The sequence below is a fragment of the Syngnathus leptorhynchus genome, chromosome 9 (genome assembly GCF_054491065.1).
Source record: "Syngnathus leptorhynchus isolate UIUO chromosome 9, UIUO_Slep, whole genome shotgun sequence".
NCBI lineage: Eukaryota > Metazoa > Chordata > Actinopteri > Syngnathiformes > Syngnathidae > Syngnathus > Syngnathus leptorhynchus.
In genome coordinates, this window is record NC_141203.1 from 9,025,632 (window position 1) to 9,050,577 (window position 24,946).

At 41.3% G+C, this 24,946-nt stretch overlaps 2 protein-coding genes across 4 annotated transcripts in view; both read right to left on the reverse strand.

The window, feature by feature from the left end:
* Window positions 1-771: 771 nt before the first annotated feature.
* epb41l5 (erythrocyte membrane protein band 4.1 like 5) lies at window positions 772-18,183 on the reverse strand. 3 transcript variants are annotated; one of them, XM_085920722.1, is made up of 26 exons: window positions 18,018-18,183; window positions 16,975-17,186; window positions 14,997-15,101; window positions 14,118-14,160; window positions 13,921-13,999; window positions 13,765-13,809; window positions 13,605-13,657; window positions 12,165-12,285; window positions 11,975-12,062; window positions 11,805-11,893; window positions 11,602-11,671; window positions 9,983-10,152; window positions 9,537-9,643; window positions 8,960-8,978; window positions 8,359-8,404; window positions 8,143-8,264; window positions 5,444-5,595; window positions 5,231-5,322; window positions 4,990-5,124; window positions 4,772-4,836; window positions 4,433-4,555; window positions 4,100-4,166; window positions 3,908-3,997; window positions 2,832-2,894; window positions 2,547-2,686; window positions 772-2,285 (listed from the first exon to the last, which is right to left on the reverse strand). In XM_085920722.1, the coding sequence occupies exons 2-26, from the start codon at window positions 17,152-17,154 to the stop codon at window positions 2,216-2,218; spliced, it is 2,334 nt and encodes a 777-aa protein (XP_085776848.1). In that variant the 5' UTR covers window positions 17,155-17,186; window positions 18,018-18,183; the 3' UTR covers window positions 772-2,215. The 3 variants fall into 3 exon arrangements, with proteins under 3 accessions (XP_085776848.1, XP_085776847.1, XP_085776849.1); XM_085920721.1 differs by having other exon boundaries at window positions 4,091-4,166; XM_085920723.1 differs by lacking the exon at window positions 772-2,285 and having other exon boundaries at window positions 2,619-2,762; window positions 4,091-4,166.
* Window positions 18,184-19,484: 1,301 nt separating this feature from the next.
* The window catches only part of ptpn4a (protein tyrosine phosphatase non-receptor type 4a), a 32,719-nt gene continuing 27,257 nt past the window's right edge, over window positions 19,485-24,946 (reverse strand). The window contains exons 20-27 of the mRNA XM_085920105.1: window positions 24,617-24,783; window positions 24,431-24,521; window positions 24,256-24,317; window positions 24,004-24,150; window positions 23,750-23,878; window positions 22,755-22,903; window positions 22,552-22,687; window positions 19,485-22,477 (exon numbers count right to left, since the gene is read on the reverse strand). Coding sequence (XP_085776231.1) covers window positions 22,148-22,477; window positions 22,552-22,687; window positions 22,755-22,903; window positions 23,750-23,878; window positions 24,004-24,150; window positions 24,256-24,317; window positions 24,431-24,521; window positions 24,617-24,783 — 1,211 coding nt within the window. The 3' untranslated portion in view covers window positions 19,485-22,147. The remainder of the gene's footprint in view (window positions 22,478-22,551; window positions 22,688-22,754; window positions 22,904-23,749; window positions 23,879-24,003; window positions 24,151-24,255; window positions 24,318-24,430; window positions 24,522-24,616; window positions 24,784-24,946) is intronic.

Genomic DNA, 24,946 nt, shown 5'->3' on the forward strand with positions numbered 1-24,946 from the left:
AGTTCCTAGACATGAGCAGATGTTACTCTTGATCATAGTGACGTTAGTTTATTGACAACATTACACTTAACAGGTGCTGCTTGGCGAGCCGACATTATGCATCACAGGAGAATGACATCGGTTTGAAATGTGGACATGATCAGCTACAGGATGTGGATGGTCATGACCTCAAAACAGGTTGATTTGAAAGCTGCTAAACTTCTGAGAGGCCAACACGGTGGCACACGTCTGCCTCATAGTTCGGATGAACCACAATAAAGTGTGGCTTTATTTTTCTACTCTCCACTTACTGTACATACTGTGCGACTTTGATTCCACCTCCGGTCCTCTCTGTGTGGAGTTTGCATGTTCTCCCTGTGCTTGAGTTTCCTCCCACATCCCAAAAACTTGCTTGGTAGGCCGATTGAGCACTCCTAATTGCCCATAGGTGTGAGCGGTCAAGCGGATGGATGAAACGTCTGAGCGAGGAAAAACAGGACTTTGCTGCCATCTAGTGGCAGATTGGGTTAAGCATACCTGTGATGACATTTTGCACATCTACTTAAAATGGCCTATGTTAACCTGTTTGTTCATTGAAATGTTCTAGAATCTTTATTATTTATTTTTTAATTATTTATTTTCCCTAACCAAGTCAAGTCAAGTTTATTTGTATAGCCCTAAATCACAAGTCTGCTTAAATGATATAACCAATTTTTATAAAAAGTGATTATTGCCCTTCAGCTAAGCTTGACTGATTTGTAATAAAGCTACAAAAAAAAATGACACAAGGCCTTGTTATCCATTTTGTTTCCTACAGTTTTATTGAATTCAACGCTGTTATTGTCATTTGTGAATACGCTAGCAAAATCGCCACAGACAGATGACAAACATATCCCGCATCGACAGCCGGCTGAATACATCCCAACTGTGACCTAATCACACACTGTAATATGTGAACACTGAACGGCTGCATAAATAACTGCACGGATTGAGACAACAGTCAACTTCCCTTATAAACTACACCGTCACAATGAAGAAAGGGGTAGTCAAATAAAAACACTAATTAAGAATCAATGTGATATACCGTACACACATTAAGTCATTAATATAGTCCAAAAATATAGAATTAGATCTTCAATTCACAAGTATAAAATTACATTTAAGATATTTATGAAGTAAAACAATCAGCAATGGAGTATGGGGGGGTCGTGCACTGATAGTTTGAGTGTCAAGAAGAGGGCAACATGAACAAAACAGAGCCATAGTTGATAATTCAATTAGTTGATAATTCAATTCAATTAGTAAGAAAGCAAGCTAAACTGAGATGTCTTTTGATCATTTGGTGTGAAAAGTAGAACAGTATCAAGTTGTGGAAATTAATATAATGCTGCTTTTCTCTACTAAATTGCCATGCATATCTTGCAATTTGCTTTGTAAAACTCTGGCATGCCCTCTGAGCAGTGGTGACATTTTTATAGCTTAACACAACGGGTGAATTACATTCCTCGTTCCAAAAAAATAATAATAAAATGGAAAAAAATCAATGATAAAACAGCCAATGTTCCAAAAAAAGAAGCTCCAAGTGGAAATCATGGACAGGATCACATTCAGTCAAAACAATTACACCTCACATTGTTGGGTTGGTAGGATTAATCATAAAAGTCAAACAAGTGATCAATTTTGATACTACTACAATGTACAAAAAAACCACATGTGATATATTAAAAGAAAAAAAAACCTCATAAAAAAAAATCTGGTGTGATCCATGGCAGTGTCAAATGCTCCAGTAGCGCAAAAGTAATCCAGTGTCTCTTGGGAGAAATGACCACAAAAAAAAAAATCTATCCAGTGGCTGAAAAGGGGCTTTTAGAAAAACAAAATGGCTGCTCAAGGAATGTAATGAATCATATTTCAATATATCAAGAGTCTCGTTGTCATTATCTCTTCAAATAATTGTCTTATATCGATTTCCAGTGTACATCTCCAACAGTCAGTGCGGCTAACATCCAGTGGAATGCCTTACATGAAAATAAAGATGGCGCCCCAAAAAAAAAAAAAAAAAAAAAAAAAAAAAAAAGTCAGACCATTTTTGCTGATCAGGGTCAAAATGGATGGAACCAGTCGCTATTTGGATGAAGGACTACAGTGGGGCTGGAAATTGAAACTGTGACGCTTTCTCTCCTCGTCCTGTTAGAAAACTGCATGCTGTGTTGCTGCCCCAACTCGTTTGCAGGGATTAGAGCTCAGTGGTCAGGAGGCCTCTGAGTGGAGCTCCATCCTCTGAGGCTGCCTGCTGATCCGTAATGCTGCAAGGCAGACAAAAAAAAGAAAAAAAAAATGAACACAAAATTAGTTGGACATTTTTGTGACAGGACTAATACTAATGGATGCTTAGAATTGGTCAGGAAATGCACATAAGAATAGAAATCATCTGGTGGGAATGCTCTTTGAAGCACATTCCATCAAGTTTCAGCTTCGTCAACAGGGGGCAGCAAAGGCTCAAAAACTACTTTGAGCACTAGCTCAGCCCATATGGTGTATGTGTCCTGCAAAGACCCCGGCTTTACCTCACGGAGTTGCTGAGAAGTGTGCGAGCGGGGTGAGAGAGGGCTGAGGTGAGAGCGGCTCCCCCATCCGCGGGGGGTAGAGCGGCGACCTTAGCCGGGGGCTCAAGGTCGAGCAGGCCGTTAGTAAAGATACCGGGAGGCTGCATTAGACGGGGATGGTGGGGGGGAGGGGAGAAGGAAGGTGGTCAGCATCTAATCCCAACAAATCAAAGCGCTCTAGGACAGACAAGAAGCACATCTAAATAGGAGAAGAAAAAAAAAAGAAGAAAATGAATGTTCACTCACGGCGGCGGTAGGAATGATCCAGCGAGGAGTGATGGGCGCTTTCGGTGGCTGCACAGGGGGCAACTGCAAAACAACAAGAAACTTGTTTGTTATCAAATACTGAAATAAACGCACACCAACATCTGACTAAGCGTGACAACATTGCGGTCCGGACAGTCCGTGCTTGAGGAGAAAGGAGTTTGGCTACATCGCAGGTGTGTTTTCAGACGACTTATTTCCCCTCCAGGGGCTTGAACATCATATCACCCCCTTCAGAGCTTCAAGAGAAGAAAGATTCAGGAGGAAAAGGTTTTATCGTTCCCAGCTGGAAAGCGAGCGCTTAATAAAAGATGTTTGGGCTTTTCCTGCTAACGTCTGATAACCAGTCCAATATTGCACATGCAGTCCTTTTGGTATTTTTGATGCCTCAAGGGCAGTACGGTGGACAAGTGGTTCGAACGTTTGCCTCACAGTTCTAAGATTAAGAGTCGCAAGCTAAGTTCCAACCTTCCTGGTTTGTCCACAACTAATTGAAATTTCAATTCCTCGATATGCTACATAAATAGAGGATGCTATATTCAAAAGAATACATCATGCAAATAGTAATAGAGATTATCCAAGCAACTTCTGATCCAAGCATTTTGTTCAGCAACTCTTTTTTTTAAGAGGTGGGTGCTTCAAAAAGAATTTCAACACAGGATATTATTTTCCTCCTCTTATCCTTTTGCTCTTCCAATAATTCACAGAAGTGAGGCCTTGGGGAAAGTCTCCCTTGGACTGCTGTTGGAGATCCCTGGAGGTGGCGTGTTAAGGCCGCTTCTATGAAACTATGATCTAGCGATAGCATCAGAGGCCTGGATATGAGTTCAAAAGAACATCACAAGCAGATGGAGCTGTTTGATGATAACGTTCAGATGTCCTTTTAGTTAGCACTCGTCTGGGTTTTAAAGTATTTCGCCCTTCCCGTGTGGAGTTTGCATCTTCTTTGCGCCTGCACAGGAACTGCGGCTAAATATGCATCTTTAACCAGGTCCCATAAATAGTGCTAAAAAAAAAGTGTGAACCATGCAAACTATAAATTAAAAAATAAAACTTACAGCAGGGATCGGGTCAGTGAAGTCAATCAGATTATCAGGCAGCGGCAGTGGTGCGGTCGTGTTAGGAACGTCAACTTCCTCAGCTTTAACCTGTAATGTTGCACAAACGCTTTAGCACACCTTGGAAGCAGCATTGAAACAAAAGCTGCAATGAGTTGGAGAAAAAAAAAAAAAAAAGAAGACCTGAAAGACCTTGAGTGCGGTGCTTTCCACAACGGTGGGTGGAAGAGGGTTCGAATCTTCAGCTAACCTCTCAGCACTGAGGAACAAGACAAATAAAAAATGCAATGAGAGATCATTTTCTAACTGACCAGAAGGCTCTTCAAGTTTTTTTTCTATCTATTCAGCGGGTAGAAATCTGGTCATGTGACTTCAAACTTCCAACAAGACAGATGGACAAAAACCTGGCATCGCCCTACTGGCCTGTAACAATTTTTGTTTTAAACCTAAAACATTTTCAAGCGATTCAATTGAGGAGCCTAATCAACCTCTTCCTTTAAATGTCTGTCAAAGATTCACACCCACCTGGTGCCTACTGATGAAACCATCGAAGAAGACTTGAGGAGTTCCCAAGAGTCTTGGATCTCAGGGCGACTGCTAACGGACAGAGACGAGTTACTGCCCATACGGCCGGTGCGCGACTTCAACCTGGCAACAGACGGAACGCATTCTTAGTTTCTGGCACAGAATTGCAGATGGATGACTGAATTGAATCAAAGTGTCTGCGTTACAGATACACAACTTCAGATTAAGTTTGTTTGGTGCCCTAGTCTGAAAATGTGACAGTGAGCGAGTGCTTCTACCCTTCCATCTACAAATAACCAGCGGCTCACTGAGAAAGATGCAGAAACAGTACATTCATACCTGGAGGTTTCCTGCAGATTACAGTTTTTATCTCCCATTGTTGTGACATGTTCCTCCAAACTAACCTAAAGAAGAAAAAATAAACACATTTAAAAAAAAATAAAAAATCTACACAGTATAGAATGTAATAAGTGAAAGGTGGACAATCAGTATGGGGTATGCTTGGGCCTAATTTAAAAAATGGATGATATGGTTGGACATCTGTCCCAGTTCATCACCTTGAGCGTTGCGGCCTCAGCTTGGGCTTTGAGGATGTTACTCTTCAGGTCGTCTGGGGCACGCAGTGGTGTGACTACTGGGCTACTTCCTGCACTGTTCAGACAGCATTTCTCTTTGAGCTTCACAATGTCCTCCTTTTGATGGACGTTGGGTAAAAGAAGAAGAAGAAGAGAGAGAGGAACATCATCACTGATTTCATTTTCAGCTTTCTGAGGTTACCACAACAAAATCAGCACCCACTTGGTTATTCATGACCATATTAATGTTGACATTGTTCTTGGCTAGGCGTGGACTGCTCTCCAACTCCAGTTGTTTGAGACGTGCTGCTGTTTCTGCAAGGGGGGGGGGGGGGTTAACTTGAAACTGGTGTCGGCTTACCAGCACAATACATTCAATCAGGTTACTTTTTTTTTTTTTTTAACAGTGTGTGGGTTTGTTTATTCATCGACTGACCAGTGAGGCTGACTAATTCTTCGCCAGAGGCACCAGGAGGGGAGTAGGCTATACTCGGACCCGCCTCTTCGACGGCCTTTGCGGCAGGAGCCGCAGGAGTTCTTAGGACATCATCAACGCACGTCTCGATTAGGTCACCAGCCAGGGGTAAACTATAGACAAAGCAGATGGGAGGGGGAGAAATGAAATCAATTTTGATGCCCTTTGAAAATACAAGACGTGCTAGAAAATGTTAAGTGATATCTGTAATACAGCCAAAAGCAAAACGGGATTCGGCATTTGGACAACTTACCGACGATATCCACACACACACAAAAAATCTGCAAACGAGCAAATGTTGTGGAATGAAATTTTAAAACAACCAACAAGTAAATAAATGAAACTAAGAATCAAATTGGCAGTGATATGTGGTTACATAGTGTTAAAAGTAACAGTGTTTATTCTCTCAAAATTATACGTGCATGTTATTCAGAAAGATAAACACCTTTGGTCCAAGTTGTAAGTATTCACATTGAATAACAGTTTGATCAATACTTCACAAATCACATCATAGTCTATGTCAAGAGAAACCTAACATTGGTGAGAAATATATTGCTTACGTGAAAATTCAAGGGTACAATCACTTTAATCACATTGTGTCAATAAATTATGCTTGTTAGATTTTCTTCATGGAGTCTGATAGGACGGGATTACTGATATATCGTCAGTCATAAAGTTATAGACTAGATTTAAATACAGCAATCAGGTAAAAAAAAAAAATTGAATATGCTTCTTAATTACAGATTGATTTGACTTCAAATATTTTGTTCAACGGTTGAGAACTCTCAAGTGGAACACAAAAAACAGACTTCAGATTTCACAAGGAACATATTCAAAGGTTATCCGGATACCTCTATGTCATTTTGAGTAAAGAACATCATATATTTTGTTTTAACAGAACACTAAATATGCCGACGCACCTCGGAGTTTCTATCCATTAAAAAAAGCACACACACAAAAAAAAACATTTGAAATGTTAACGACAAGAAGTAATAGGAAATCGAGTTGAATGATGGCGTCTCACAACAACATCTTGTGACCTCGTGGCTTTCAAATTCCTGAACCTGACACCGATACCAGATCAGTTGAGAGATTGTGGAAAATGAAACAAGAAAGACCTGACTAGATGAAAGACAGAAGATGCTGCGAGAGGTTGAAATGCTCAGACTGTTTGGCCGGTCACGCCTCACACAGTAATGATCAATCGATCCGCCTCATATAACCAGCGCCAGCGTGATAATTGTTATTCGTGCAATGTACGACACTATGTGGGAGCAACTAAGTCGGTAGGATTTCAGTGAGCAACACATTTCAAGCTTTTAGAAAGCCTTAGAAATCAAACTCATCTGAGAAAGGCACACAATTTCAAATCACAATGATGATTGGAAAATATGGGTGGCATGAGACCTTTAACATAGTGCAAGTACAGGTATTATGTGTGCATATTTTTGTCTATCGTGTACTTTTTAAATAAGGAAGGAATGTCTCAATACGTGCAGTATTTTCAGAATGAGACTTGAAAATGTGAACTCAGTCGGGAATAAGGCAGCCTGGGTACCACTAGATGAGGCAAAAACAGTCCATTGAGGTATAAAATATGATAGCCACTTTAGGGAGCCTACCACAAAAAAAAAAAAAAACCATCAAAAGCTATGTGAAATGTTTGAAACCTCAAGGCATTAATACATTGCTGGCCATGCAGCTCAGTCTCTGCCACAGTTTTTACGAGGAAATCATTGCTGAGGCGAGCGTGCGCAGTCCAATTCATGCCAAGATGAGAAGACTGTCCGGTGCTGGGTTCTGCCCAGCTCCTTGTGAGGAGCTTTGATGAAATACGAGCGAGTAGGATGCAGGGGGGAGGACACCTGAGGAGATTGAGGTGGGTGACAAGAATAAATACGAGGATGGGGGGTGGGGGGGGGGGGGACACAGGAAGGGAGTAATGAGAGGTGAGGTAATGGCGTGTCGATGAGGAAGCAATAGAGAACAATGAAGATGGGATCAAGGAGAAGGAAATCATGTCATTACAAATGACTCATCCAAAGAGAGCAGCAGCCCGGTTAAGATGAAGCAGCAGATTCCATGAATGGAAAATATTCATATCGATTGAGTCAGCCATTGACTACGCACGGCAGTGGCCGTTTCTACTTCATTGAATTGATGCCCAAGAAAAGCCTCCCGCGAAGCACCGACACTCACCTACGGTTAATGAGTTGCCATTACATGCTAATCGAAAGAATCAAAAGCGGCGTAATCACAAGAGACAATTCCACCTTTAGAGCACCATTTTCCAAAAGGTAAAAAAAAAAAAAAAATTCATTAAAAGCCCCCACGCCACGCAGTTATTCATAGGTTATGAGAGCTGGAGCAAAACCACCAACAAAGAAGACGCTCACGGTAGCATCTTACCTACCTGACCTTCCATATTAGGCCTTTCCTCAGTACATGTTAATACTGGAACACAGAGGGGAACACATGCATTTGCCTGCTCAATCTTTTTTTTTTTTGCACACACTCTTTTCATGAGTAAGAACCAGAGAAGACACACAGATACTTTGTGCCTCTCTGCTCTGTTATAATGCACAACCCTTTGGACGCTTTCAGCCAAGCCAGCTCTTCAACATCAATGCTAAAAAAAAATCCAAATTAAAAAAACCCACCTTCTCTTTTCCCCTCCAGGACTCCTGGGCAGAGGCTCTATTTCCAATGGGCCACAAACAGAAGCAGGCGCAGCAACGTTCACGACCGGCACACCCGACCAGGCGCCTCGACCAGCGGAAACCTTGTGAAGGAGGGGAACAAAAACATATTTTTCAAAAGTGCTGCTTTGATTTTATATTAGTAGTGACTTGAAGAAGTGAAGTTGCAGCCCTCACATGCTTGTCTTTGCTGGAGTTCAATCCGTTGCCCGATGAAAGAACCCTGAGCAAAGAGAGACATTTACATTCCAATCTACATAAATAATTCAGACAGCCCTTGGAGATCCATCTCCAATATTTACACCCTCTTCTAGCACTAAAGAGCTTCAAAGACGTCATGAGAAAACATTGAGGAGAGAGGACTAGATGGCTATATTAGCTCACATGAACTGAACCATATTTAGCATTTACACACCAGATCATAAACTGACAGTAACAAGCTGGTACAACCCATTAAACCTGATGACATTTACATCATAAGTAGTCCGATTTAACAAGTAAATCCACAACTTAAATAAGTGACGCCATATCTTCAGCTCACCCGTAAATTCTAAAACAAAAGACTATTTGGATGATAATCCGGCCAGGCATGCGCCACAATCTGAGTCAAATATGAGTCACTGCTCTCTGAGTAACGGACTACCACGTGAAGTTAAATATGAATGATATGACAACAATTATTTCACACACCCAAAAAAAAAAAAAAAAACATGTTATAATTGTAAAAGCGACATTTTCATTTTGAGGTCAAAATGACAAAAAAAGTAAGAGAACTCACTCCTGAGGATTGAAGTGTCCTGCAAAACAAACAATGAAAATATGGTCAACTTTTTGGCCAGGTGAAATCTGAAAGTGACAAATGGAAGGCAGTGACAGATACAAAGAAAAGAAATGATTTTTAAAAACAAGAATTGGGATATTCTTAAACCCACACAGGAGGATATTTTCACTCATCTTTGGTTGGCTAGACGCTTTTTATAGCAGTCAACATTCAGTTCATCGACTGTATAACTAAGAAAATCGTGAATACATTCAAAATTGACCACCCAATCTTGATTTTAAAAAAATGATGCCAACTGTACAGTCATTCCATCTCGGGGGGGGGGGGAAGAAAAAGGTCAAATACGGTCAATCATTAACAGCCCTGCATTGACATTTCTGCCCAGTGACGAGTATGTGTTAACTTGTAACTACCACCGCTCTCCAAAAAAATAAAAAGGGTCCCTCATCATCATCTTAATCAAGTGTGGCTTTCGATGATGTGTGAGTTTTGGAGGAGTCCATTCACTGTGTTCACTGGTCTACAAAACTGTTTTGGTCCGTAACGCAACACAGCACTCGACCGCAACGCTCACCTCTGTTCTGCATCGTTCTTCTAGAATAGCGACGACTAGGCCTCCTCTCAAAGGAGGCTGAGCGGCGGGCTTTATTGGATTTCGTTGTCTGGTACTCTGTGTTTCCACTGGTCACACACAAACACAACATTTTCAGTTAGCAGAGTAGAAAAGCGTAACCCTCCACTTAGTCTTAATCGTCAGACTAAAAACACTGAATGCGCTTTTCCTGACAACACTTCATAATTGTACATACACAAATGACCCCGGTTGAACTCTGAACCCATTTGAGCGAGAACTCTCCAGTAGCAACAAACTCGCCAACCCCTCCACTAAAGCAAACATGACTGCCAGTGCTTATCTGGCTGGGTAATGTTTAAACACTCACGCACAAACGCACACACACTAAGTATAGGGCCTCAGCGGTAAGATGACAACATAATTATAAAGTACGTTATGCACGTTACCTGTATCTAAAGCGTGAGCCCATGCGGATGAAGCCGGAGCGCGCCGAGTTCTTCTGTACCGGCCCCCTCAGCCGGAAGAAGGCGTGATGTTCCACGGCACACTTCCAGAGGTGCTTACAGGCCTTGGGGTGCTCCATTCTGAAGACAAAGGTGTGCTCCTGCTCTTTGCCCTAAAGACGATAGATTACATTTCAACAATAACAAAGAGGAAGCGTGTCTGCGGAGAAATCCTGATAAGCAGTCATTATTCCTTGAGGACATAAACAACCAGTATTTTATATTCATCAACACTCCATAGTGATTGAATTAGTGAAACTTTAACATGACTCTGATAGCATTGACAATGATTTCGCTTATTTATGAATAATGAACACACACTTGCATCATATTCAATGTGCTTCAGCTGCAGGTAAAATGTGCAACGGCTGCTTTTGAGTTCATCTATATTTTTGAACAACATTAGATAGTGACCTCATAAAGCTTTTCAGGAACTAAGCAATCTCAGCCAAGCCACTGTGCAGTCTACATTGAGTTGCATATTTACGGCCAGACTGATAAAAGAGGCCGTGCACGTTCATTACTCAACCCTATCAGCAAGCTGAGCGACTTCTTGGTCAAATCTGCACTTTATTTTAGGAAGGAGCCATTCCCTCTGTTCAACTCGAGACATGAGGCGTGTTTACATTTGCATTCTTTGGCGTTACGAATGTCTTGTAAAAGGACATACAGAGAAATACACCATTTACCCGCAGAAACATAGACACGTTTCAGACAAACACAAAAAAAAAAAAAGAAAATGGACCAATGCTGTTGTCTCTCAAAACAATTATGAATTGACACCTCCTTAGACCATTGTCAGCTAGCGTGCCACCACATTTATTACATTACTGAGTGTCCAAGCATGGGTAAACACTGACCGGGAAATGATACATTATTCAACTGTCAGGAGGGTGTATTGTGTACAGTGTGTGTGTGTGTGTGTGTGTGTGTGTGTGTGTGTGTGTGTGTGTTTTGGGGAGCGTGGATAATGCATACCAGAAATACCAGAGAGGAGGCTTCTTTATTAACCTCCCACACGGACCTCCAGGATGGACATAAACAAGTTCTGCTGCTCCCACATATACACTTGCCTCTGGGCAACCTAACAACAAGTCCCCTTTCATTTTTATTTTGGGACAGGGGGGGCCCTACGGAGCACTACATTATTCTTCTTTTATTAGGAAACAAAGCTCTGTATTTGATTTTATGTTTTCATGTGAGGCGACTGCCAACAGACGTAAGTGGTTTTCAGGGGCGCCGCAAATATAACGACTAATATTACCCACTGAGAAGATTCCATAAGGCCCTGAAGATAAAAGGACCAAATAGAATGATTATGATTTCGGTAGGTGCGGTATGCGAGAAGCACTGATACTGCATAATTTAAGAGAAAATGAAAACTGCAGGGCATGTACGACTAAAATCTGAAGAGGGGAAAAAATTAATATCTGTCAAGGGTTGCTCCCCAATCACTGCAGGCTGACAGGAACACACACACACACATTATATCCCACATGCTACAGTTTGACTTTGCACATTCTGCCCCCTGGCAATTATTTTAAATGCACGTGCATAGTTACCTGGTCATCATCCTCCACAACCACCAAAGTCAGCTTGCTCTTTTTAAAATCCAGGCGAGTGATCTTGGGCCTACCAACAGCAACACACAAACAAATGTAAAATGTATAACAAATAATAGGTAGGGTTGAATTACAAATAAAAGACATCACATTTGAAGCATTTAACCAAACAGGCCAACAAATTGGGTCATAGTCAAGCATACCAGAAAAAGAGGCCAATCTTGGTTTGTCCCTCAAACACCAAAACACCGGTTGGCGTCAAACCCAGACTGTACTCGTTGCCATCTCGTGCCTGCGTGTTGAAAGGATGATGGTGGAAGAAAGAAAGGACCGGAGAGGAGAATATAGAGCATTCCAAATTGGTGTCACTTACCTGAACCATATGCATGTCCACACCATACATTTCCAACCATTTTGCTTTATTCAAGTAGTTGATTTCAGCTTGTGCTGGTGTTTGACCTCTGAAGGTATAAAAAAAAAAAAAAAAATGGAATTATGCATTAGCATGTTGGGCAAAAAGAGAAAGAGCCAAATAGCTTAGCACTGAAGTTAAAGAACCCAACCTGCACTCCTTCCATCCATTGTAAATAGCTAGCTCCACATCCTCAGTCTGTTCAGGGATAAATCTGAATTCTGATACCAGGTCCAGATTGTGTTCTAGTGGGTCACAGTCACCTAGTTCCGCTGGAAAAAACAATCAAACGTTTTTTTTGTTGAAAATGAGAAAATAACCATACATTGCACAAAAATGTTCACGTTAAAGAATATAAGAATCTCTTCTTTGACAGGGAGTAAAGCCTTGACATGGAAGCGACGGGGGGGAAAATATATATTTTTTCTATCTTTTAAGAGAATGCCAAAAGGAAAACGCTCAACAGGAAGAAGGGGGAAAAAAAAAGAAAAAAAGCAAAGAGAGAGGGTTCTGGATTAGGAGGCCACTGAAGAGGATGGTGCACTAATGAGCTGGCATTTAGCCTCCAGTGACTCTGGAAGTGTGTGTGTTGCTTACAAAGTTCCCTCATCTCTCGTATTCACACAAAAATCTGAACAACACAGTGGATATGAAAAATGTCTTCTTTTTTATTTTGAAACTTGAGCGCAAGATGAATCATTTGAAAACTTAATGTAACCTATAACCTGTACAACTTTGTTCCAACAACTCTTTGAGAGGGGAAATAAAATTACATCTTTGTATGAAATTGCACAAGAGTGCACACCCACTCATAAAAGAGAATGTGGATATGTTCAGAACAAATCACTTACATAAAGCAGTGTTAAATGAGTCAGCAAACACCTGGCACAATGTAAAGTGTCTCTGAAGAACCACAATTAGGGTCGAGCAGCTCTATTTGTTGTTTCCAGACATTGTTTGGCTTTCTAACAGAAGCCAGACAGTTTTGTGCTAACATTGACTTGTTGACTGTAGTGTGCCCCATGGTATAATTATTACCTTGGATTTTTTTCGTACTTTCCTCTGGACTGATACATTTACTTAATAAGGTCCCTCCGAAGATGCAGAAGCTGACAGCGGATTATAGCTTCTGATCTTGAATGAGAGCATACACATTTCAGGAAATAACAGAATTGTATTTGCAAGCACACTTTAATTGGTGCTTGGTGTGTGCCGACTTCTGAAAACAAAGTTTCTATGTTATCCTGACCATGTCACAAAAAGAAGGGGATTTGGTGACTCACACAACATTGTGCGAGTCACCGCATTGATCCACTTGAAAAAATGCACTGTGACACCAGGTTAGTCTTGGAAAGACCGCTTTCAAATGACACATAGGGTCTTTTAAAAAAAAGCTCTCCAGTTCGAAAATACCAATCGGATTAGTAACGATCTTTAAGACAATATGTGGAAGGGGGTGAAAAGATTTAACCTCTGTGGAAAAAAACAACCTACTGGAAGCAAACAAACTTTTAAGGCTAAAAGCCTAAAACCACGTAAAATGGTTGGCTGGTGGACAAAACTAGTTTTTAGTCCTGCTTGGCTGACTTACCCTGTAGCGAGAAGGCGGCCAACTCCACTGCTGTCTCAAATGGGCATTCTAGCCTGAAATTATCGACAAACGAATGGGGGAAAAAAACGTAAGCACTCAGATAACATGCCACAGTCAGAGCAGGGGGGGGGGGATATCTCCACGCAGGAATATAGCTTACTTTCCACTGAGGATATCTTGCTTCAACTGCAACACAAAAAGGTATCTGAAAGAAGAATAAAATTGTGTTGAGTTCAATAACATCTGTTACAAGCAGAGGAGCTTGTTCATCCCAAATTTGACAAATGAATTCGAAAAAGTTCACGTGTAAACTCACCTGGTAAGCTCCTCGTGCAGGTTGTTTGGCTCGGAGGAGTAGAACTTCACTCTCATGTGAAGGCAGTATGGCGGGCCAACTAAAAGAGGTGAAAAGGGCATCATTCACACGCGGATTTGTTATTTTCAGAAACACTTTTTTGGCTTTTGCTCAGAAATGTGTCAAGGAAAAACAGAGTTGAAGAGTTGTCTACTTACTTTTCACTTGCTTTTTAATACTTTTTGTTATATCAAGCCAGTGCTGGAACATAAAAAAATAACAATTAACAAATAACAAAAGATAATGTGCGGTATGTACTGACTAAATCTCATGAGATTGTACACATTTAACTAATGAAGTGGCAAGAGAGAAGGTATATATTAAACTTGACCCAGCCCCCTCCCACACACCCACTTTGCTTTGTTCCACGCTAGACATGCCGACTCTATGAGCCGTGAAGGAAGTCAGGCGAGGAAGGACCGCTGACTATGACGGAGCACATGTAAGTGAGTGAGTGAGTGAAAGAGCGAGGAACTTGGAGCACCGTGGCGTCCTCTCCCCCGCATTCCTCCCTTTTCGCCTTCTCTTCCACTTTTCACAAACTACCTCCCGGTGGCCCTAAATGTCCTTCCCTCTGTTAAATCTTCCCCCAGTGTTCGTCCTCCCTCCATTTTTATGGCGTTCGCTGGGCATCGGTGCAAAGAGCCACGGTTACCGGCACACCAACAACTTCAAAACAAGTCTTCGTCTGAGTACTAGCTAACTCGCTGAGAGTGCCAGAACCGATCCCTTTAGTCGGGCCAATGACAACATGATGTTGCCGTCAGTTTGATTTTTCGGCTGGACTCCAAAATTCCTCAACTGGCTCTTAAGTGGCTAACTGTTAGCCAGTCTGCGTGTTGAATAAGCAGCTTATGTATAAATGTGCTCATTTGCTTTATTTTAATACTTTTTTTGGACAGTAAAAGGATTAAAAGTACACCAGTGGCTGTGTTTGTCTTTGACCACAGTACAAAACAAACCAGCGGTGGTAGGCTACACCGATACTATTATCACTGACATGTTGCTAAGACAACAGACAAAAAAAAAAGTCTAACCGGAACTTGCGCCGAGTCCATGAAGCGTAGTCCAAAGTAGTCTTTTTCTACTATGTCCAGATGGTACATGATCTGATCAAACAGCTCCTCACCTTTGGCTTTTTTCTGACAATATCACACAAGAAAAGAAAGAGAAAAAGTAGTTAAGATTTTTCACTGCTGAATGACCTCTTCCAACATGCTGTAAACAAGCCAAACAAGTAGAGAAATTGCATTTTGTGTCTTTCTTTCCCATTGTGTCCCTTTTGTGTTGGTGTGTTTCACTGAACACAGGTATGAGTAAATCTTCCAAATAGCCTGAATAGGAGTTGCCGTTTCCAGCAAGGCTGTACCAGTTACTGCCTGTGTTTCGCCTGGGACTGGAAGATCTCTCCCTCACATGCAGACACACACGCACACACACACACACACACACACACACACACACATTTGTCTTCCAAACCTCAACTTGAAGCATGGTGACAGTGTTGCCATGGCAATGGGGGTTTAAGTGCCCCAGACACCCTGGAGCTGAGGGAAGTGGAGAAAGTGAACACTTCATGTGATCACCTGATGTTTTATGTCCATTCCAAAATAATTTATAATTTAAGAAGCAAAAGAAAAAATAACTAACTTTATAGAATTATTGCTGTAGCATTTTGTATGCACCACTTTCTTCATGCATTAAATCCTATTTGGAATCTATGTATCAAATTTAAGGACATGACCTATCATCAGTGACAAAAGTTTGTTCACGCACACATAGTTAATAGTGTGCAGCTCAGGGGGGGGGGGCATGCTAGTTGGCGTAGCTGAGGAAGCATAGTGCACCCCTACGGTACCTTCGGGAGGGAGAGAGACGGTGTACAAAGGCCTCATTGTGCACGCGTGTTTGTGTGTGAGCATGTGTGCCACGCTTTGTTACAGTGCTTCAAGTTTTTTTGTTCCGTTCTTTTGCTTTGCCTCGGCATGTCATCACACAAACCGCCGTGAAATGTATGTATTCTTTGAAAAAGATCTGCAAACATCCAGCAAAAAAATGATGAATTACAAACTGGTTTACGTGACTGTGGGCAGGTAAGAAGGGGCTCCTGACAGTGGGTGATGTACGTCCCAAAAGTATCAAATTTGGTGATAAATAACAGTTACCCCAAATCAAAAGCAAACTGGAGTTTGACCAGTGCCCTGAACCGGATTTTAGTCGAACTTTAAGGCTCCGTTATTACTAGTGGAGGAGCTGTAGCTGGGCTAAATGATGATGAAAATATTTCTTGTAGTATTGGAACAATTATTTATATGCTAGTACATTGAAATATGACTTTACTCGAAACCGGTCTGTGGTGCAAAAAAAAAAGGTAGCAACTTTTCTATTACATTCCAAGTGATTAAAATGTACAAATTCAAAAAGCAATCAATGCACCATACCAGAAACTTGTTGAAAGGAAACATTTGCTGTGAATTGAGCAGGTCAAATAAGGAAACAACAAGGACAACCTCCTATTTGAAAGAAGGGTTAAGAGTGACGAGCTGCAAGTGTCATGTGATGTGGTCATGTGATGTTGTCCAGAGAGGATCATGGAATTACAGTTGATCACCCACTGAAGCATGCATACTCACATGTGAATTTCAAGGGGCACAACACGCAGCGCTCAACATTCGGACCCCTCGACTATAACTATTTTTAGTTTGCAATGAGCCATATTTCCATGATCAAAATAAATCACAGATACATTCCTGATATTATACTTGACCTCATTCAGATTGCAGGTGCGCTAAAACGGAACTTGAGCGCTTTTTGGTCGAACAAAACCGCCTAGGCATATCGCCAGCTAATTGGATTGCGTTTGTTAACGCAGTTTATATAAGTGACAGATTCTGGAAAGAATGACTATTTCCACAAATTTCTATAAATCCCCAAAGGTATGAGGTCAGACAGCATCCTGTATGCTATTATGTTGAACTTCAGCAAATTTCCGGAACAACAATGAGATATTCTTACCGGCAGGTCGACGCTGACATCGGTCCCATCCAACAAAGACACGCGGCAAGTAATGATGGACTTGGCATCTCCAGCGGCCGGGATGTGCGTTGTAGCGCGTTGGGCTTCCCGTAGCCTCGTTTTTTCTGCATGTTTGCGGATGGAGCGTCGCCCCAGGGTCCTGCGCAGGAAACTCAGCATGCTGGGAGTGGCGGAGGGTCACACTACACCACCTGTATCCCCCACATAAATGTATTCAACATTGGCTATGATGATGAAATGGTGTCATGTGACACAAGTGTACAACTTGGATGGCCAGGTCAAGTGTTTATGTATGAATGTCACTCATTTGCTCTTTTAGATGGATTGATGGAAGGTATATTTACAATGCATTTAAAATTTGGACTTTGGTGATAAAGGAAGATTTATTAGCTATAAATGTAACTTAAATGTAGTGTTCACTATTTTACAAGTAATTAAACTACTTAATTGGCCATTTTCAAAGTCAAACTGGAAGCAATACTGTGTTTGGGGGTCATCTTTAAGGAGCGGTATATTCGTGATCCTTAAATAAGCATATATGGCACAAAATTAAATAATGTGTAGAAAATTACATAATTTCAGGGGGGGGGGACTGGAGAAATTATTTAAACAAAGGCGGCTGACAACGCAATTAAATTGGCTGCTTTTGAGGCTGACCTTTGACTTGAACGCTCAAAACCACAAACTAAATGTTAGGAATCGTCAAAAATTGTATTTAGTAGTAAGTAGGAAAGCAAAAAATAAAAATAATATTAGCTTAATTTCTTCCTAACCAGGGCCCTAAAAGTACCTGTAGCAAGCGAAGCAACAGGTGTGCGCATTATTTTACGTATAAATAATGCCGATGCAATGCCCGCAATTGCAATGTGAGCGCAACATTTCTGTCGGACAGTCCGGTGATGTGAATGAAGCGCCACTTGAAGCTCTCTTTGACTGGACCTCAGATACACTTGCCCGGTTGTGTGGAGGAGACACTTGTGGATTTGGAGAAAGGTTCGGATGAAGAAGCGTGAAATACTTACCGAAGCTCCCCCGTTAAATCCAAAGCACGCCCGCTTGCATTTTAGACAAGCGAAGACCTACATGAAGCATTTTAAGTGTTCGAACTTTGCTTCCTATTTAATTCCGCCTCACGACCCCAGCGCGAGATTTTCCGCTCCCAAGTCCCAGCAAAAAAAAAAAGTAGGAGGCAAAGCTTTTCCCGGAAGTGACGCCACGATAAACCCCAAACAACAACGTGATTAGCATTTTTTTTTAAAGAGACATGCACTCTTTTTTTTCACTACATTACTTTTTAGTCCTTGCTATTTTATCAAATACGCAATTTTACTTAATTTTACTACTTTACGGGAGTCATTCCTTCGAGATCAAATAATAGAACAATGCATAGGTCCATTTAGTCATTCAACTCCTTAACTGTTATAAATTGATTAATTCTCAGTTTACGACAGCTCACATGACATTTCGAGGTCACAAACAAAAAAGGCATACCGTTATTGGCAAACAACTTAATGATTTTCATTTGATTGTTCCACTTGAATGGCCCCAAAGGTTTTCCTCCTACATATTTATTTACTGTATTTATTATCGCGTTAGTGTTCCGACTTACGTGCTTCGTCGTAAACCAAGACAGTCAATGTTTTGCAATAATCATAAGCGCCCTCTCCTGGTCAGTTTAAAACAATGTTTTAATGGGACAATTTATGTAGACTAGAAATCAACTGCCACCTCTTAAAGTGCCTAAATGTATACATGAATACCAGCTTTTGCTGACATTTCGAGATTGGAACTGGGGCCTTAGTTAAGATAGAATTAATTATGAACAGCTCCAAATGGCAGTTTATGTTAGTGCAAGATGTTCAGGCTTTTGCGATAAAGCAAAATAATGTCAGGAAAAGCCTACTAGAACATCTGAGTCAAGTCTTGTTTACTTTCCCTTGAAGAGCCCCCCAAATTGAGTTACAGATTTGAAATGACTTATCTGGGTCTCACTTTTGAAAAGGCTATGTGGACTTTTTCTAGCCACTGTAGATATGAAATCAAGAAGTGAAGTTGGTTCCTGTTGACCTCACTTTTGCAGTGTAAATCTGAAGCGACATGGCCATGCTTTGACAGACGAGCTTTAATTGTTCACAATCAAGCTTATAGACAGGTCCAAAGCACCAGTAAAACCAGGATTCCAGTCAGAAAAAAAAAAACAAGACATTTATACGACACACAAAAAGCTTCATTTAAAGATATAAAGAAAAACATTGTCTTGGTGTTTTAGCATATATACTCGCCGGTATAGATTGTGTCAAATCAGTCAAGTTTGGAAGTACACACCAGTTGTGGAACATTTGAATCATCCAGAGGAAAACAACAAAATACTTCTGCTCACAATTGATTTTCCCTTTTATTTTAAAGATTTTTTTTAATATACAACATTGTATTTACAGGGTCTAGCATTATTTACACAAAATTAACAAGTGGCACTGTGTAGTTAGAAGTTCTTTCCCCCCCCCCCCCACTCATCTTTTTTTTAAACAAAAGAAAATAAATTCTAAACATAAAGAGGATTTTTTTGTTTGTTTTCAGTAGCACTCCTTGCCACTCAGCATTGTACAAAGTGCCATCTTTTTCCTAACCATCTACAACAGGTTTCATCCTTACAAAAAATAGAGCTAAAGAAGGCCCGTCCTATTTTAGAACCGCCCTAAAAACACCTTCAGTCTGTATCCAAAAGAAACCAATTGTGGGTCATTAACAAAACATGTCAAATATACAGCTACTTGTTCTTTCAGGGCAAGTGTTTTATTTTCTTGGTAAAATGTCATAAAAACTTGTATTCTTATTTGTCTTGCCAATGCTGCTCTCACAGGGGCCAGAGTCTTAAAAAATGTTGGTTTGAAACTATATAAAATGAAAAATTGTCCCACTTGGCTCCTGAATGCAAAGCTAGTTGGAAGGAAGCAATAATTGTAGTGTTGTTTTTAAAAAGAAGCTCAAGGATGTACTGTCGAAATACAAACGCACGGTTGAACGGTTCCGACACAACACGTGGAGATAACAATACAAAGCATGAGGAGGATGGATGAGATGCGCTGTGGGAGCCAGATGAGTTTTGGAGAAGAACTTCATTTCTTGACAGGGGACATTGTAACTCAGCATAAAAGGGCGGGGTAAGCACGGTTTGAACACAAGGCCTGTTTTCTCAGGACCGACCACAAAATTTTTTTAAAAAAATCATGTCAAAGAAGGAAAAGCTTTTATGGCACCATGATGTTTCATTCCAGTTAAGAGACAAGCAGGCTTAGAACAGACAGCTCCAAATATTCAAGAGGGGACACAGGAAGGAGTTATACAGTTGCATCAAAATAAATTAGAATATGTTAGTTGGATAGAGTCAAAGTAACAAAAGCAGTACTTGTGGCGTAATAGTGTGAAGGAACTACGTTGAAGTTCATTTAGACAAAAGTGGTGCTTTGGCAACATCTTGATGCCAAGGAACTAGATGAAGTAAGTTTAATTTAGACAAAAGTAGTGCTGTGTCATAATCTTTCAGGCCCTAAAGGCAATTATGTATCTTTTAAGAAGGGGAGGGGCTTGGTCCCAGTATGCCATTATAACTGTAAAAAAAAAAATCAATAAATATTTCTCAGTGTATGTAATTAATACATTTAACTTACAGAATAGAACTACTTAAGTAAATTCAATTTTCCAAACAAATTTTCTAATTTATTGAGATTGCAACTGTATAGAAGGACTGAAGATGGTATTTTCCAAACAAAACTTATCCAAGCAATGAAAAATTACACACCGTACAGCTAATGACAATGGTAAATCATATTTATAGAAAAAAACTCAATGAAAAACATGGTGTGTTAAATAAATTAAAAATCCAGGTTGGAATTGATCACTTAGGCGTCTGAACACTCAAACTGCCATTCACTCAGCTTTAAAAGCAAGTACCTTGAAATGATGCTGTGTATCACTAGATATACTAAAAAATATACTTTTTAAAAAGTGCTGCACGTTACAAATGAGAAAAATTCAAGGGATTGGATGTGGGGGGATTTTTCGGGTTTTTTCTAATAGTATGACGTGTTTTTTTTTTTCAGGTTTGATTTCTGTACGGCCTGGCAAACTAATCTCGCTCTACCTACCTTGATATGCTAAAAATGATTGACATGTGGAAATATCTATAATTACAGGGACACATGAACATGTCTTGAAAGACCCATGTTTAAAATTGGCCATCTTGGTTGACAGCAGCTATTTTGGGCACATTTCATTATTCTTATTAGGGAATCTGCCCCAAAAAACCCTAATTGGAAAAACCGTGAGAAAAACATTTTCCATCTCATCCATTTAGAGTGGAACATGTTGTCAATGTCTGATCATTTTCAGGGTGAAATAAGAATTAATTTTCCAAAAAATTCATGCACACAAAATCTGGAAAAAAAAAAAATACACATCCTGAATATTGTAAACCTGTTTTGTTCTTCACGATGTCTGACAGCTGAGGGGGGGGGAACAAAGGTAAAGCAATGAACAAAAGTCACCACCTCCCAGTGTCCATCTGTTAGTCTGAAATGAGAAAGCTGAGAAAGATCAAAACAATAAATTAAATCACCCCCCCCCCCCCAAAAGCAAAAGAATTAAGGAAGCAGTTAAGAAAGAAGGACAAGACCACTGCACTTCTTAAAAGTGGACCAGGAAAAGCATGATGTTCTAGACTGGTACAAACATACAACTCATTTTGTTCAGTGGACAAGGGTTGACACAAAATAAAACAATAAATATTCTTTCGGGAGGGACAAAAGATAAAAAGGTTTTATCTCTGTATCAGCTTGAAAATAAAACAATAAAAGGCAGGTCTGTCTGGCAGCCTTACTCACAAAAGGGACCAGGGTGATGGGAAGCTTTCCGTCCACGGGACAGCCCATCCCCCTCGTACTTATGGCACAAAAGCAACTCCGCATCTTTGTGTGTAACCCTGAACACACGACGGCCTCTAATAGTACCTAATCAACATGGTGAGATTGCTTATTTCATCGGAACCTGTCCATGAGTTTTCTGTTTGTTGTCTATTTGTTCTTTCCATTTTTTGTAATTGTAAAGTGCAACAGTGCGTTTGTTCTCTCCTCTTCTGCTTGCCCTGAAAAAAGTGTCACGGATCGTCGGGATCGGGTTCAGGGTTGACGCTGGTCTCGCTGGTGGCGCTGGCGACGCTGGGCTCCTCCACTTCATCCTCCGTCACCTCGCCCACGTCCAGCACCTCTACCTCTTCGTCGTCGTCCTCGTCCTCCTCCTCGTCCAGACCTCCTTCCAGCAGCTCCGCCGCAGCCGCCTCGTCCCCTCCTAGCCCCGCCTTGTCTGCTCTTTCCTCTGCGTTCTCCTCCTCCTCTTCTCGAAGCTGGTAGACGGCGGGCGTCAGCGGTCGGACCAGGCCCTCTTCGTAGACCTTCAGGATGGCCTCGCACACAAAGCGGTATTGACTCTGGTGGAGATGAAGACAGATGAGTTTCAGGTCAGTGGGAGACGCGAGATTGAAAAAGGCGTGGCTCCACGTACGGGCGTCTGGATCATCATGGCTCTCTGGTCTCTCATGGTCCGGACGATTTCCAGAGGGTACACCGGCTGGCCGCACTCCATGAGACACAACGCTGTTTCCATGGTGATCAGAACACCTGTCCGACCAATTCCAGCACTGGGGAAAATGGTTTATGTTAAAAGTGATAGAAGTCTGCCATTTTATTTTTTCAAAAGCCTAATACCTGCAGTGTACCACCACCGGCTGGTCTTGCCCGGTCCTTTTGCTCCGGACTAAAGCAACAAAGTCCAAGAAATCAGTGGAGTCGTCGGGGACACCGTGGTCGGGCCAAGCCAGGTACTGGATCTGGGTCAGCTCTCTCTGCTGCTCACTCTGCAAAGGTGAACACATACAAAGAGCCACAGGACCATAAATGCAACTTTCTGAAAAATGTATTTTATTCTCCTTTCGCAACACGGCCCTCAATGGCAACCATTTGACAGCAATGCTGCTTTTCTTAACCAGTGCATTTTCCAAGGCCACGCCACATCGGAAACGGTCAGCGAGGTCAACTCGTACACAAAGAATTACACATCTAAACAAAACAAACGACATAGCCTCAAAAAAAAAAAAAAAAGAACTCTGTTATTATTGTTTCATCTCCTCCAGTCAAGACAATGTCCATACCGTAGTCTTTAATTTAAAAGAATGCAAAATAACCACCATGACTGTAAACAGCAAACGAAAGCAAACTTGTTGTCTCCCTTTCTGCTTTTCATCTTGCGACTTCATTCTTCTGTGTTTTTGTCCTTTTACAAGAATCTGACTGACTAGGGCTGGTTGGGTTGTCATGGTAACCAGATCTCAATACGTGGTCCACATGCGGGAGCAGCGGGAGCCAGAAAAAGAACAGCCCACACCGCTCACTATGGCAACACACCTCCTCTGGATCCTCGGCTGCTCATTCTTTCCGACCGCTCTCGTGCCATATTTCCTCCCTGATCTATCCTGCTGTTTGTTTGGCCGTCCTCTCCTTTTGTTCTTCCATGGGGTTGTATAGGGTGCTTAAACATTTATGCCACAGCCATTCCGATAAACCATGAACGGAGCTGAAAGTAGTAAGTATTTTTTTCTGTTTCCAACCTTTTTAGCAATATGAAGAGAATGTTCATAACCGTGTTAATTGTGGTCACTGATACGAAACAAACAACAGGTTCTCATCTCAATCGCCTGTCTTACCTGTAAGTGCATGAGTGTCATTTCCCGGACCAGAAAGGCTGAATTGCCTTCCTCGTTGTGGCATGTAACAGTGAAGTCTCCGTAGGGAGAGCTGCTATCTGGATTGGGCCAGTATTGATGGCACTTCACCTAGAAAAACAAGTTGGAGTTTGAGACTAGCCTACTAAATAATAATAAACAACTGTAATTCTCACAAAAGCAAGAAAGGGAAGAAATCAAATTAACGACTGGTCATTTTCAAATATTTCACATACCCGTCCCCTCTCGACCTGCGTTGTGAGCATGACCACCATCGAGGAACCCTGCTCCCAAGTCATTTGCCAGAAGTCCGCGCAGGTGTTGGGCAAAGGACCCTGGCAAGCTATGTAGCGGTTTATGAGACTGGAGGCGGGAATCTCCATCTGCACACACAAGGAAATCAAATACATGTATATATATATATAACTTAAAGAGCTTTTTTCTAAAAAATTCAAAGAGACACTTTTTGGAGGCAAATCAAAACTCACATTGATGTAATTTGCATTGATGTAGTCATCTGTGCTTTTCAGAATGACCCGCGTGGCATCATCTTCAGAAGGAGCAATAGGACAAAACAAGGAAAGGAACAGTGAATAATGACAGCACGTGTCACACGTAATAAATGTATTCTTCGGTCGGAAATGTTAAGCAGCCATCACGTACAGGGAGAGATGTCTCTGTAGCGATTTTTGGAAACGTTCTGAGGTAATTTGGCACACAGCATGGTCATCCCCGGCCTCTTCCTGTACAGTTGCTATAAGAAACAGCAGCAGCAAGTTGACGTCATTTGATTGATAATTCATATATATATTTAAAGTAAATGTAGGATTTAAAAAATAAAATACTCACGTCAAACTGGGCCAATATGGCTCCACTGCTCAGACCATCCTTCAGGGCAACCATAGAGTCCCTCAAAGCATGCTGATCGAGCTGGTTGGGGTCCTGAGGGGACTTCTCTGGGATGTACTGAAAATCTGGTTCAGAGTCCACCTTCTCCTCCACCACATCATAAATGGCTGGATGGGAATATCAATAAATGTTTATCCAATTGTGAACGGAAGTTTACATACACATCATGATATGTATCTGCTGCGATGTATGATGAATGTAAATCCTCCTTTGACCCACTTAACGACAAGCACGCCAATGATTCATCAAACATTCCCTCAAGGTGGTGAA